This window comes from Falco naumanni, chromosome 2 (assembly GCF_017639655.2).
Source record: "Falco naumanni isolate bFalNau1 chromosome 2, bFalNau1.pat, whole genome shotgun sequence".
NCBI classification, from domain to species: Eukaryota; Metazoa; Chordata; class Aves; order Falconiformes; family Falconidae; genus Falco; species Falco naumanni.
The window spans coordinates 56,908,889-56,921,563 of NC_054055.1; the positions used below are offsets into that span (position 1 = coordinate 56,908,889).

Genomic DNA, 12,675 nt, shown 5'->3' on the forward strand with positions numbered 1-12,675 from the left:
ATTAAATTGGCTGTGAAATAATGTTATCCATTCAAGCACAAACTTCACATCAGTTTGACTTGTTAGTAGTGAAAGAAAGCTCTTACTGCAGGAGACAGGACTAACTCAGGGAATATTTAGGTTTTGAATTATGTAACATTATTCTTGCAACTACTTTTCACAGTGTTAGACACAATGTGCGCTTTCAGCCTACATCATGAATGAGGATATAAAGTTTCTGAACAAAGTATCAAAAAAAGTGAAAAATGATTGTTTAAAATTAAATTTGTATTACTCTGATGAAGGTATTGACCAGCAAGTATTAAATTTATGACCTGTAGGCACTAGTACCATTTTACAGTAGCATTTGGTAATACCTAGCTGACAATCACAGTCTAAGAATTATTTAGGTTTACACATAAAATGATGCATGCAAATAGTTTTCTTTTGCAACACAGGACAAACTGTTCTTTAAGTTGCCTAAAGGCTTTTTTAAATTATACCACATCAGCAGCTTGGCCTTAAGACTAACACTCAAATGCATTGAAACAAGGTTCCCATGAAATCTACCATATGTATAGCTCTGCTCTTGGAGCATGAAGTATTTTTTCCCTTACAGAAACACTTGAATCAACTTAGCTGATGTCTTAAAAAACTAAACTTTGCCAGCCTGCTGAAATTGGTATCATACCATGGGATAAGATTGTACGTTCTTAAGAAAACTTGCATTGGTTCTGTACTGCAACTATTCCACTGTTAAGGAGAATTTCAACAATCAGGATTGCTAGTATCCCAAGAATTAAAAAAAAATAAAAAGAAGAAAACTATAACTGCAAACATATAGGTACAAAGAGCTAGCCTGAAATCATGTCAAGTCTGTGTCCAGTGTACTCTCCAGACTTCAGACTACAACTGAAGATGCAATCTGCATTCCTGAAACCTGCTGGAAAATGCTGAAGCTGAAAAATATTTAAATCATACTACTACACCCAGAACACAAAAACCTCTCCCTCAAAAAATGAGTGCCATGACACAGAGTCAGAACAGCAACGTACTAAGGCTCTTAAGGAAGAACCTTAAGGAGCAGATTGTTGTGGAGTTAAAGATGAGCTACCTCACTGGGGCTCTTTAACATCATGCTTGAGTCACTTCTGAGTCATGCACACAAGCAGAAACTTGGTGCCTGGAGAACATTACTGCAGGAAAGTTTTGATGTGCTTGCCCTGTGTGTTTTCTGACCAAGTCGTTGATTGACAAGGAAAGACAGCAACAGAAAGCAGTAGCACATTTATCACAGGTTTTGTATGCGTGTGTTTGTGACACTTCAGATGCATCAAAAGCAAATCCAAAAATAAAAAGCAATTATTAGTAAAAAGAGGATTTGTTAATATGATGTGGCACTCTCCCAAATGTCTGTGAAACACAGACGGGAAGCGAAGCACCTTACTCCCTTTTCCTAAGGTCACCGGTCCCTCAGCTCTAGCCTTCCACCCCGCAGGTGACCGCACCGCAGCAGAGCGGGTCTGCTCTGCCACCTGTTCCCAGACCGGCTCGGAGCTGGCAAGGTGTGGGTGTGCCGGGGCTGCCAGGGCCTCTCCTCTCACCTGGTGGTAGCTGGCTCGGGCCTCCAGCATCATCTGCTGGGTGCTGATCATCTTCTTCCTCCGCCGGCACTCCTCCTTGAGCCCCTTGATCTCCTGCGAGTGATGGGCCACCTCCTTGCCCAGCTGGTCGCGCTGGGCCTGCGCCGCTCGCAGGGCCTGCTCCAGGCTGCCGAGCTGGGCGCTGAGGTACTCCTGGGAGTGCAGCAGGTACTCGGTGCACAGCTGGGACAGGCGCAGCAGCTTCAGCAGCAGCGGGTCGGCGGGGCCCTGGCAGTGGGGACAGCGCTCCCGCTCGGCGCTGCAGAAGGTGACGTGCTCCAGGTGCTCCTGCAGGGCCGCCACGTCCCCCTCCCGCGACACCCGGCCCACGTCCACGGCGCTCAGCCGCCGCCAGTCCGGGCTCTCATGGCGGCCGCGGAACTGGAAGGCGGGAAACGGCGCCGGCCCCGCGCCGGCTCCGGCTCCCCCCGCCGCCGGCGGGTAGTAGGCGCGCTCGGTGAAGGGCTGCGGGGAGAGAGACACGGCTCAGCCCGGGCCGGCACCCACCCCGCCCCCCGCCCGCCCTCCCGGCGCTCACCATGGCCGAGCTCCGTCCCTCGGGCTCCGCTCGGCGCCGGCGTCCTCCGCGTCGCTATAGCAGCCTCGGCCTGCGCGGGGGGGAGGCGGGAGTCAGGCCCGGCCGCACCGCCTCCCGCCCGCCCCGGGCCCGGCACGCCGCCCTCCGCCCCGCCGCGGGGGCTCGGCTCCGCGACCGGCGCAAACCCCGTCCCCTTCCCCGTCCCGTCCCGCTCCATCCCGCGGTGCCAGCGCGCTCTCCCGGCAGCGCCGTGCCGCCACCCTGCTCCCGCGGGTCCCCGCGCTGCTCCTGCCCTGCACACCCCACGTGCGTGCCAGCGCGTCCTTCGCCATCTTCACGCACTACTCGCACCCAACACATACGTATCCTCAGCCACACCGTTACCTGCACGGACCCTTACCACAGCTACACAGCACGTGTTTTCTCTCTCCACATTCCCTTCACTTCTATGAAGTCCTTACGTGGCGCCCTACAGACACATTTCACTTCACTGCATCGACGTGCCACCCCACACACCGCCCTGTCCCTCCTCCCTGCTGCTCCTGACTCATAAACTTTTCGCACTCTATGACAACGTTACACTCCTCCACCCGTGTGCCGTCCTATGCCCTTCTCCAGCCTCACCTACTCACCTCCCCGATGGGGTGACACCTGTCACCTGCCCATCATCAGCATATGGTATGTATGCCATTTCTCTCTACATCGACTTCACGCTGCTGCACTCTCATGTGCCTCAGCTGGTAGCTCCATGCAGTCTCTTCAGTGCAGCTCCATACCCTCCCAATGCCTGCACAGCAGCCTCCTGCCAGGTGCTTCCATGCACCTCCCTCACCCTAACACAGTCACACACCTTTTGCATGCAGCTTCCACATGCTCTCCTCACTCGTCACACCAGCACACCTCTGCCTGGTACCACCAGACCTCCTCTTGCAACCACATAACCCTACAGCCTCACCACATAGGCCCATCATTCCTGCCTCCTGCTACCAATCCCAAACACTTCATCCCCAAGAAGCACCTGGTGGGTTGTGTATATTGCCTACTTCATCATCCATGCTCAAATAATTTTCTTCAAGGCAACCAACACCTGCTGCCTATATCCCTCTCACCACAATTCCCAGTATGCCCCAGCTTAGTGTTCCCATTTCCTGCTCCTGCTCAGTCACTTCAAACACTGTCCCCAGGCAGGAGCATCACTCTCCTGCATCACACAAAATTACCCTATAGCCTTGCTCATCCTTACTACTGTCCTCCAAAAGCCTGCTGTTCCTGTTAACACTTCTTAATGTTTCAGTCCCCTATGCTACCTCGGCCTCACTGTCACATTCCATGTTTATACCTACCTGACTTTTCAGTTCCTTCCACACATGCTCCAGTTTGTCATCCCCCTAGTCCCCCCTAGATACGTACCTCTCCAAGAACATTCACACAACGTATACTTAATCATACATTCACACGACGTATACTTAATCATACACTCCGTTCCACAGGTTCCTCTACATCATGGTTCACTGAGTCACATAAAAGTTGTTCACAAGGGATCTCTGGTGATCATCATCTAGTCCAACTTTCAATGCAGGGCTGTCACCAACACTAGTTCACATCACATTTGGCATTTAAGATGAATGAATGGTCCATGACCTCTCTGGGCAACCTGGTGTATGGCTGTGCTCTCTTCTTCGTGAAAACATTTTCCCTAGTATCTCATTGAGAATCTGCTACTACCAAGAAAAACATGGTTCTGATATTTTTGCAACTATTCTTAAGTAACTGTAGGCCACTATTAGAGTGCCCCCTTTGCCTTCTCTTCCCCACACTAAACAAGCCTAGCTCCCTCAACCTCTTCTTGCAGAAGTAGTGCTGTAACCCTAACCATCTTGCTAGCCCTCCTCTGCCCCTTTCAGCTTCTCCCCATCCCTCAGACTTCCCCTTAACATTTTCCTCCATTCACCTCCTAGGAACATGCAATGAACCTCATGTCTCATCTGCACTTTTAACATTACCCTTTCCAATATAAATGGTCACATGTCTACCATTAACCACAACATACATCTACTTCTATGCAAATACCAACAATGCCGTTACATGCACTGATGCAAGGTCTCACAAATTACAAGCTCTTAGGTTTATCTAGGTTTTTATATTGGTTGTACCAAAAATCTTGTTTGCTTTTCCCACATATAAGAATTGATATTAAAAAAAATACACCTGGACTAATTTAATTCCCCTATCTTAGCAGATATAGATTGAACAGAATAGAACAGAACAGACTATTTCAGTTGGATGTACAGCGATCATCTAGTCCAGCTGCCTGACCAATTCAGGGCTGACCGAAAGTGAAAGCATGTCATTAAGGGCATTGTCCAAATGCCTCATGAACACTGACAGGCTTGGGGCATCGACCACCTCTCGAGGAGGCCTGTTCCAGTGATCGACCACCCTCTTGGCAAAGGAATGCTTCCTGATGTCCAGTCTAAACCTCCCTGGTGCAGCTTTGGACCGTTCCCTCATGTCCTGTCATTGTATCCCAGGGAGAAGAGATCATCATCTCCCTCCCCACTTCCCCTCCTGGGAACCTGCGGAGAGCAATGAGGTCACCCCTCAGCCTCCTCCTCTCCAAACTAGACAAGCCCAAAGTCCTCAGGGGCTCCTCACAGGACATGCCTTCCAGCCCTGGCACCAGCTTTGTTGCCCTCCTCTGGACACATCCACATGAACATCCTGCTTCAGTTGTGGGGCCCAGGACTTCTGTCTGGGAAAAATGAGGGTCTGGTACTGAACACCTGCAGCAGAAGTGTCTTCCTTGCAGTCAACGCACCCAGCATGCATCCCAGAACCACGACCATGGGATACACCTCTGCTTCACAGTACAGACCCACGCATCTGCTCCAGTGCTCAGCTACCAAAACCTAGACCCAGATCAGTCTCAGCGACGGTCAGACACTCACTTCAGCAACCCAGGGTCCAACTCTTTATCAGCCTCTTCCATTCTTCACACTGACATCTACCCCTGCACAAAGGCAAAGAAGGAGATTTCTTTTCATACCCACAGAGAACCAGGAGGACTTCTCTCTTGTTTCATCCGCATACTGAAAAGTTACACCCTTCTGTCTTCCCCATTTTTATAAAAAGCTTGAAATCAACCTTTCCAAGAACATATCTAGGCCCAGCACAAGGCTTCATTAATCTACAAAATTCATTTCAATGTATGGACATTTGAACTGGGAAGTTAAAAACATGAACGCAGTACTGTGGGCCCTCCTGCCTGTTGGCTCAAGCCACCCTGGAAGGCAATCTTCCAAAATACTTAGCACTACAACTTCCTTTTTGGACCTTTAACCTCAAGTCTACTGGCTACGCTTCACTGCAATGCCGAAGGTTCCATACATCCCTCATTCACATTCTTCCAGCACTCACCACTTTTTTTTTTAATTTAGAAAGATACTGTGTGGTGTTCATAACATTGCCATCTTCTCCTGCAAGGATGACATTTTTGGCACCCCGTTGTCCATGAACAGGGCCTCCAGCAATTCCTGCCTTTAAAGAAATCTATTTAACATTTATTATTTATATCACATATAGATCTGCCTGTTTACTGCTGAACTTTGCACTGCTCTGACTCCCGAAGTAGTAAGAAAATATACTGCTAATCTCCTTTAAAGCTATTTCTAGTGCACTGCAGAATCACTTCCATTTACAGTGTATAAATACACTTCTATTTGTAAGCAGCTAGATTTTTAAAAAATGCTCAACTACCCACTACTGTCCAAAATGTTCATGCCTCAAATTCCTTAAAGCACCTTGAAAACTTGTATTTGGATATTTTTCCTAGGCAAAGGAACTGTTAAGCTGTACATAACAGAATTTATCTCTCAAAGATCTGAGCCTAGCACATGCTCTATGTATTTGACATAGGAGAAACTTCTTTAGATAGAAAACATGCAAACTACCAATTTCTGTGTCAAGCAGAAGGAGCCTGAAAAAGCACACATGCAACAAGGGTCTTTAACTCACAGATGCATGGATTTAATAAAAAAAAAAATTAAAGACTGCAAAGTTAAACCAAACCCGTGGCCATGCTTATTCTCCTCGGCCAACGTGTTTAGTCAGGAATATACGTATGGAGTTTCATGCTGCTGCAGCTAAACTTGCTTTAACTGAACGTGACCTCACAGCGATGCATCACGAAGCTGCGGGGAGGCACAAGCTGCCCAGGTATATCCATGGAGGCAGAAACAGTACGTACAGGCTGAGACAGACCTTTTCCATCTTTCTTTCTGTCAGATTTACTCCATCCTTGGAGCTGTGCCCATGCAGGTCAGGGCTATCACCCACCCGCCGGGCCCCCTCCGCTGGGGGTGGCACCGCCGTAGGGTGGCGGACGGCGGAGGAGGCCTGGCTCCCCCAGACACCCCCTCCCCCGGGGTGGGCGGCACAGGGGAGAAGCGGCTTTTCACCCCGGCCGTGCCCACAGGCCAGGCCCGGCCCCGGCCCGGCGGGCGGGCAGCGGGGCGCACGGCGGGGTGCGGCGGGAGGCGCCCGAGCAGGGCCGGGCCTGCGGGAGGCCCAAGCTGGGCTCCATCTCCCAGCCGAAACCTCAGGCTCCCGCCCCGCTCCCTCCCGCTCCCTGCCGCCTTCCCCTGAGGAGAGGCCCCGCCGCGCGCTTCCCTCCCCTCACCCCCCGCGCCCCAGCGGCTGCCCGGCCCCGGGGCGCGGGGCGAGCCCCTCCGCTCACCTCAGGCTGCAGCTCCGCGGCGGCCCGGCCCGGCCCGGCGGTGCGCGGCTCCCCGCCGCCGGGCGCGGAGGGGTGGCGGGGCTGCGGCCGCTCCCCGCCCCCGACCCGGGCGGTTACTGGTGCGTGCCGCAGGGGGAGGCAGCTCCCCTCCTCCTCCTCCTCCTTCTCCTTGTCCTCGCCTCCCCCGTCCCCCTGCGCCTCCCGCTGCCCCGAGGCGGCGGAGGATGAGCCGGGGCTGCGGCAGGGGGGGAGCGGCGGCGGTGGGCTGGGGCCGGCGCTGCAAACGCAGGCGGGGACCCCCACGCTGCTCGCCGACTCTCGGCTCTTGACAGTCGCCCGGCAGATGTTTGTGCCCAGGCGGGGTGTCCTTTGTCCTGGTCCTATCCCAGGAGCGGGTCCCGAGCCTCTTCGGCCAGGGGCAGTTTGGGTTTTTGTTTGGGTTTTTTTTTTGTGGGTTTTTTGGGAGGGTTTTTGTTGTTTGGTTTTTTTTTGGTTTGTTTTTTTTTTTTTCAATACACGGGAAGTTATAAGAAGCTTTTGCAATTACTTGCCACGCAGTCACTGAGGACGAGACATTTAAACCGGCGAAGCGGCGCGCTCCTCAGCGGGCAGCCCCGGGCAGCGCAGCGCAGCCCCGCAGCGGGCGGAGGCGCGACCCCGCCTGCGCGCGGGGCTGGAGCGGGGACCTGGGGGGGCTGCCGGGGGCGCACTGTTAACTCCCGTGGGCGGGGGTGGTCCTGAGCGTTTTCTGAAGTGTGCAGGAGCAGGAGGACACCAAGTTCCAGTGGGAGGGTGAGGCGGCGGTATGCTGTCCTGAAGGTATCTTAAGTAATGTCAGGTGAAGAGACTGGGTTCAGTGAAAATAGGTGTAATATTTATAATATGGAATGGAAAATATAAATGAAAATATGTATAATATGTATAATAATATGTATCATGCAGGTAAGATCATTCCAACGGCTACAGATTACATCAGATCCTCCTAATTTTCCTCCTCTTCCCTGTAAGGTTTTGAATCGTGGTTTTTTCCAGAATAAATGCTGTGCAGCCTTTGTGGCAAGGAGGAAATTTTCGAACAGTTTGTATTTAATATAAACTACACCAGCAAATTCAGCGGAGGGGATGACCACCACATATTTACAACACCTAGTCTTCACTGAGGAGTTCTGTTTGGCCAGAGAGACACCATTTTTTTTCCAAAGTACATAAGCAATAAATTCTGGAAAACTTTTGGCTCTCAACACACACGCTGAGACTTTGCAGGACACCAGCTTTCCTTGCTGAACCATGAAATTCTGCTGTGACAGTGTTGATGTGGGCACATATGCTGCATACACCAGCTTTAAGAAAATAAATCATGTGGATGCTTCAGTTTTAATGTCCTAAGAGTACCTCAGCATGCTCCCATCACTAATGGATGTTCAATCCACAGGATCAGGCTGGAGCTAGTCTGAAGGAAAACCCAAACATGTATAAGATGTGGATGTCGGGTCCTCAGTACTGACTTTTGCTTCTGTAGATTGCTTTTGTTGGGTCACTAAAGCAGGTGTTGTCAGGCAAAGATGCTGATATTGAGGCTTTAGTGTGGTAAACCTTAGTTAACACTAATAATGAAGAGACAACTTTGAAAACTAGCAATGCAACGGTCACTGCCTCTAAGGGCCAGGCCTAGAGGCAAACAGTTGATGAGCACATTATGTGAATGGCTGGAGCACCCACTTAGTAAGCACGATGTGCAAAGGCAGTCCATTCTGTGCCCAAGAAGTTTTGTGACCAGTGCCCTTCTTAAAATGCCCTAATGGCAACACCATAGTTTGTTCAGCATGCTTTCTAAGGATCTCTTGCCGAAGCTGTTTGTTGCATCAAAGTAAATGCTAACTGGGTGAGAAAATGTTGATGATTCTGGTCAGTTGGTAAAGGAAGGTGTGTAGGAGGTGTGCAGAAACTCTTGGGTCTTGGTCACTTACTCTAGGATCTGCTTAATATAAAATATACAAGCAGCCCTTAGAATGAGAGCTAGAACAAAGTTTCCTGTTCTGTGAGGGGAGGGCCATTACCCTGTCTGCTACACAGAGTCTCATTCTTTCCCTCTTACTTCTTTCCCGAGGTTGATTAATCTTTAATTACTTGCTGTAAGTGGTACAGCCTCACTTGGCAAGAGCAGGTATTCTTTAACCCACATTAGTGCCTGGTTCCTCCCCTCCTCATATCATATAGCTTGGTGACAAAAGTACTCTCCTAAAACGTGCATGGATTTACTAGGAGAAGACCAAGAACATTATAACTTTTCCTAGTCAGCATGACTTGATGCAGGAGGTTTAGGACAGCCAGCAGTCTGGCTGGAGCAGGCAGGCGCTTACTGTTCATGCACAAACAGGCAGTGGTGTGCAATCACCGTAAATCCAACATGCACCTACATCTGCCGAGAAGGTTCCAGCTCATACCCAGCTGCACAGGTGATGTACCCCATGAACTGCTGCCTTGAGAGATGATAAACACTCTCTGTTGGCCTGCTTCTGAAGTTCAGTCACCATCACATTTAACAGCTGTATTGTGAGAACACATGAGATTTGCTCCTCTGGTGAACTAGCTTAAGGTATGCCCAGCTTATGCACACCATGAAGCACTGAAAAAGACCCTTGGCAGCTTGTTTCTCAAAGACATGGTGCTTTGAGCATTTTCAGGCAGAATGGTGCATTTTTTTCTTTAGGTCCCTAGAGGACAGTGAAATACCAGCTTCTCCAGGCAGATGCTGACCTTTTTTCACATGTCCTGGTTTCAGCTGGAATAGAGTTAGTTTTGTTCTTAGTAGCTGGTGCAGTGCTGTGGTTTGGATTTGGGGTGAGAGCAATGTGGATAGCACACTGATGGTTTTAGTTGTCGCTAGGTAATGTTTATACTGAGTCAAGGACTTTTCCAATTTCTCAGGCTCTGCCAGCGAGAAGGCTGGAGGGGTACAAGAAACTGGGAGGGGACACAGTTGGGACAGCTGACCTGAACTAGCCAAAGAGGTATTCCATACCATGGGATGTCATGTTCAGTATATAAACTGGGGGGAGCTGGCTGGGGCGGCCGATCGCTGCTTGGGGACTGGCTGGGCATCGGTCAGCGGGTGGTGAGCAGTTGTGATGTGCATCACTTGGTTTCTTTCCTCCCTTCCCTTTGGATATCATTCCTCTCCCCTTCTCTCTCCTTTTCATTATAACTGTTTATTATTGTTATTATTATTATTAGTTTTGTTTTATTTTATTTCATTTATTAAATTGTTCTTATCTCAACCCTTCAGTTTTACATTCCTTCCCTATTTTCCTCCCCATCTCTCTGGGTGAGGGGGAGTGAGCGAGCGGCTGTGTGGGGCTTAGTTATCAGCTGGGTTAAACCATGACAGCCCTTTTTGGCACCCAAGTGGGGCTCAAAGGATTGAGATAACGATGGGTCTTATCAGGCTGTGTTAGAAAAAAACCTGTTGTCAGTATTCATTGTATTGGTTTAATATTCACTGGCCACTTATGCTGATTTCTCTGCTCTTAAAGTTGCTAATGGTCTTAGGGTTTCGTTATCTACTTTGCTTGAAGTATGTGCTTCCTGTTGTGCTGTTTGTTGTCCTTGGGACCTGGGCTAAAGTTATCATAGTGCTGTAGTATATAGTACTGGTTTACGACATGATGCGCTCGCTGGTTGTAAAGCTAATCTGGTCTGTATATGTGGTGTTGTTGCCCCTGTGCATTGGGTGGTCCCTGGTGAGGAATGACAACTGTATTGAGGGCTTTGATTTTCTGGAGGGCCAGCCTGTGGGTGGGGTCCACACACACCCCTTCTCCTCAGGGCTAATGATTGAGGAATTTAAGATTTTTGGAAATTCTGAGTATCTTTGGACTGTTGGAACCACTATAGCACAGGTCCTATCTTATTGCTAGGAATAGTGAATACGGTTTTCACCTCCTGGACCTAGTGGACAATTAAGCAACTAATTGTACCTGCTCTAGCCTACTTGGCAGAAAGAACAGCTGCTCCAGCCCCTGTGGTGGGCACTGCAGCTACCTCAGCCCCTGCAACGAGTGATACAGAAGACCAACCCATGTCAGTATCCGTTGCCCCTATGCAGAAGAAGAAATGGAAATGGAAAGCAGCTCGTTTAGTAAAGAAGGATGAAGCAGGCCATCAAGGAAGGATACAACATATAGATGGGCCCAGGATCAAGGGGTGGGCTTAGCCATGGACACTACTGCACAGGTAATCCATGAATGTGAAATGCGCACTGCGAATAAGCAAGCCAAGTGGTCAAAGTCTCTTTGGTATGGAGGACAATGGCTAAAATATAAATCTGGGGAGGCCCGGCAGATTGACTATATTACTCTCCCACAGACGCGCCACGGCCAGCACCATGTGCTTACAGTGGAGAAAGCAACCACTGGATGGCTGGAAACATACCCCATGCCCCGTGCCACTGTCTGAAACACTATCCTGGGCCTTGAAAGAGAGGTCTTGTGGTGACATGGCACCCCAGAAAGAATTGAATCAGACAGTGGAACTCATTTCCGAAACAACCTCCTAGACACTTGGGCCAAAGAGTGTGGCATTGAGTGGGCGTATCGCATCCCCTATCATGCACCAGCCTCTGGGAAAATTGAACGATGTAACAGGCTGTTAAAGACTACACTGAGACCAATGGGTGGTGGAACTTTCAAACATTGGGATACACGCCTAGCAAAGGCTACCTGGTTAGTCAACACCAGAGGATCTGCCAGCTGAGCTAGCTCTGCCCAGTCAACCCTTTTACATACTGTAGAAGTGGATAAAGTTCCTGTTGTGCACCTTAAAAATATGCATGGGAAAACAGTCTGGGTCATTCCTGCCTCAGGCAAAGGCAAACCCATTTGTGGGATTGCTTTTGCTCAAGAACTGAGGAGCACTTGGTGGATCATGTGGGAGGATGGGGAAGTTCGATGTGTGCCTTAAGGGAATTTGATTTTGGTTGAAAATAGCCAGTGAATTGTGGGATGTTAACTGTTACATAATATTGTGTATTGTCACTTCTATATGCCTATTGGTACACTGGGTGCCTTGTGGCACCCATCTCTACCACGTTGGATTTGACGATGTGAACCTGACTCCTTTTCAATTGCCACACCAATGAAGAATGACTTTGGTGTAGCCAGATCAGCGCAGCCGTAGCAGAATCAGAACTGGCTTCAAGATGCAATGATCCAACACCTTGTACCATCTTCCATGCCCTGAAAGATTGTTATAACAGCTGGAGCCCAACGTCATGGACTAAATGAACTCAACAGACTTTAGAAGGATAGTCCATAGACTAAGGGAATGATACCTCCATATTCATGTTAAAAGACAGGAAAGGTGGTGACGTATTGGAAAATAAAGCATGACATAAATGGTATGGAATAAGGGTGGATACTGTCCTGGTTTCAGGTGGAATAGAGTTAGTTTTGTTCTTAGTAGCTGGTGCAGTGCTGTGTTTTGGATTTGGGGTGAGAGCAATGTGGATAGCACACTGATGGTTTTAGTTGTTGCTAGGTGATGTTTATACTAAGTCAAGGACATTTTTAGTTTCTTCAGCCCTGCCAGCAAGAGAGCTGAAGGGGCACAAGAAACTGGGAAGGGATACAACTAGCCAAAGAGGTATTCCATACCATGGGACCTCATGCTGAGTATATAAACTGGGGGGAGCTGGCTGGGGCGGCCGATCGCTGCTTGGGGACTGGCTGGGCATCGGTCAGCGGGTGGTGAGCAGTTGTGGTGTGCATCACTTGGTTTCTTTC

General features: G+C 49.6%; 1 protein-coding gene across 1 annotated transcript in view; it reads right to left on the bottom strand.

Annotated features, from left to right (window-relative positions):
• Positions 1–7,006, bottom strand: part of DZIP1 (DAZ interacting zinc finger protein 1) — a 40,230-nt gene extending 33,224 nt beyond the window's left edge. The window contains exons 1-3 of the mRNA XM_040584393.1: positions 6,896–7,006; positions 2,161–2,230; positions 1,584–2,087 (exon numbers count right to left, since the gene is read on the bottom strand). Of these exons, the coding sequence (XP_040440327.1) occupies positions 1,584–2,087; positions 2,161–2,163 (507 nt within the window). The 5' untranslated portion in view covers positions 2,164–2,230; positions 6,896–7,006. The remainder of the gene's footprint in view (positions 1–1,583; positions 2,088–2,160; positions 2,231–6,895) is intronic.
• Positions 7,007–12,675: the final 5,669 nt, after the last annotated feature.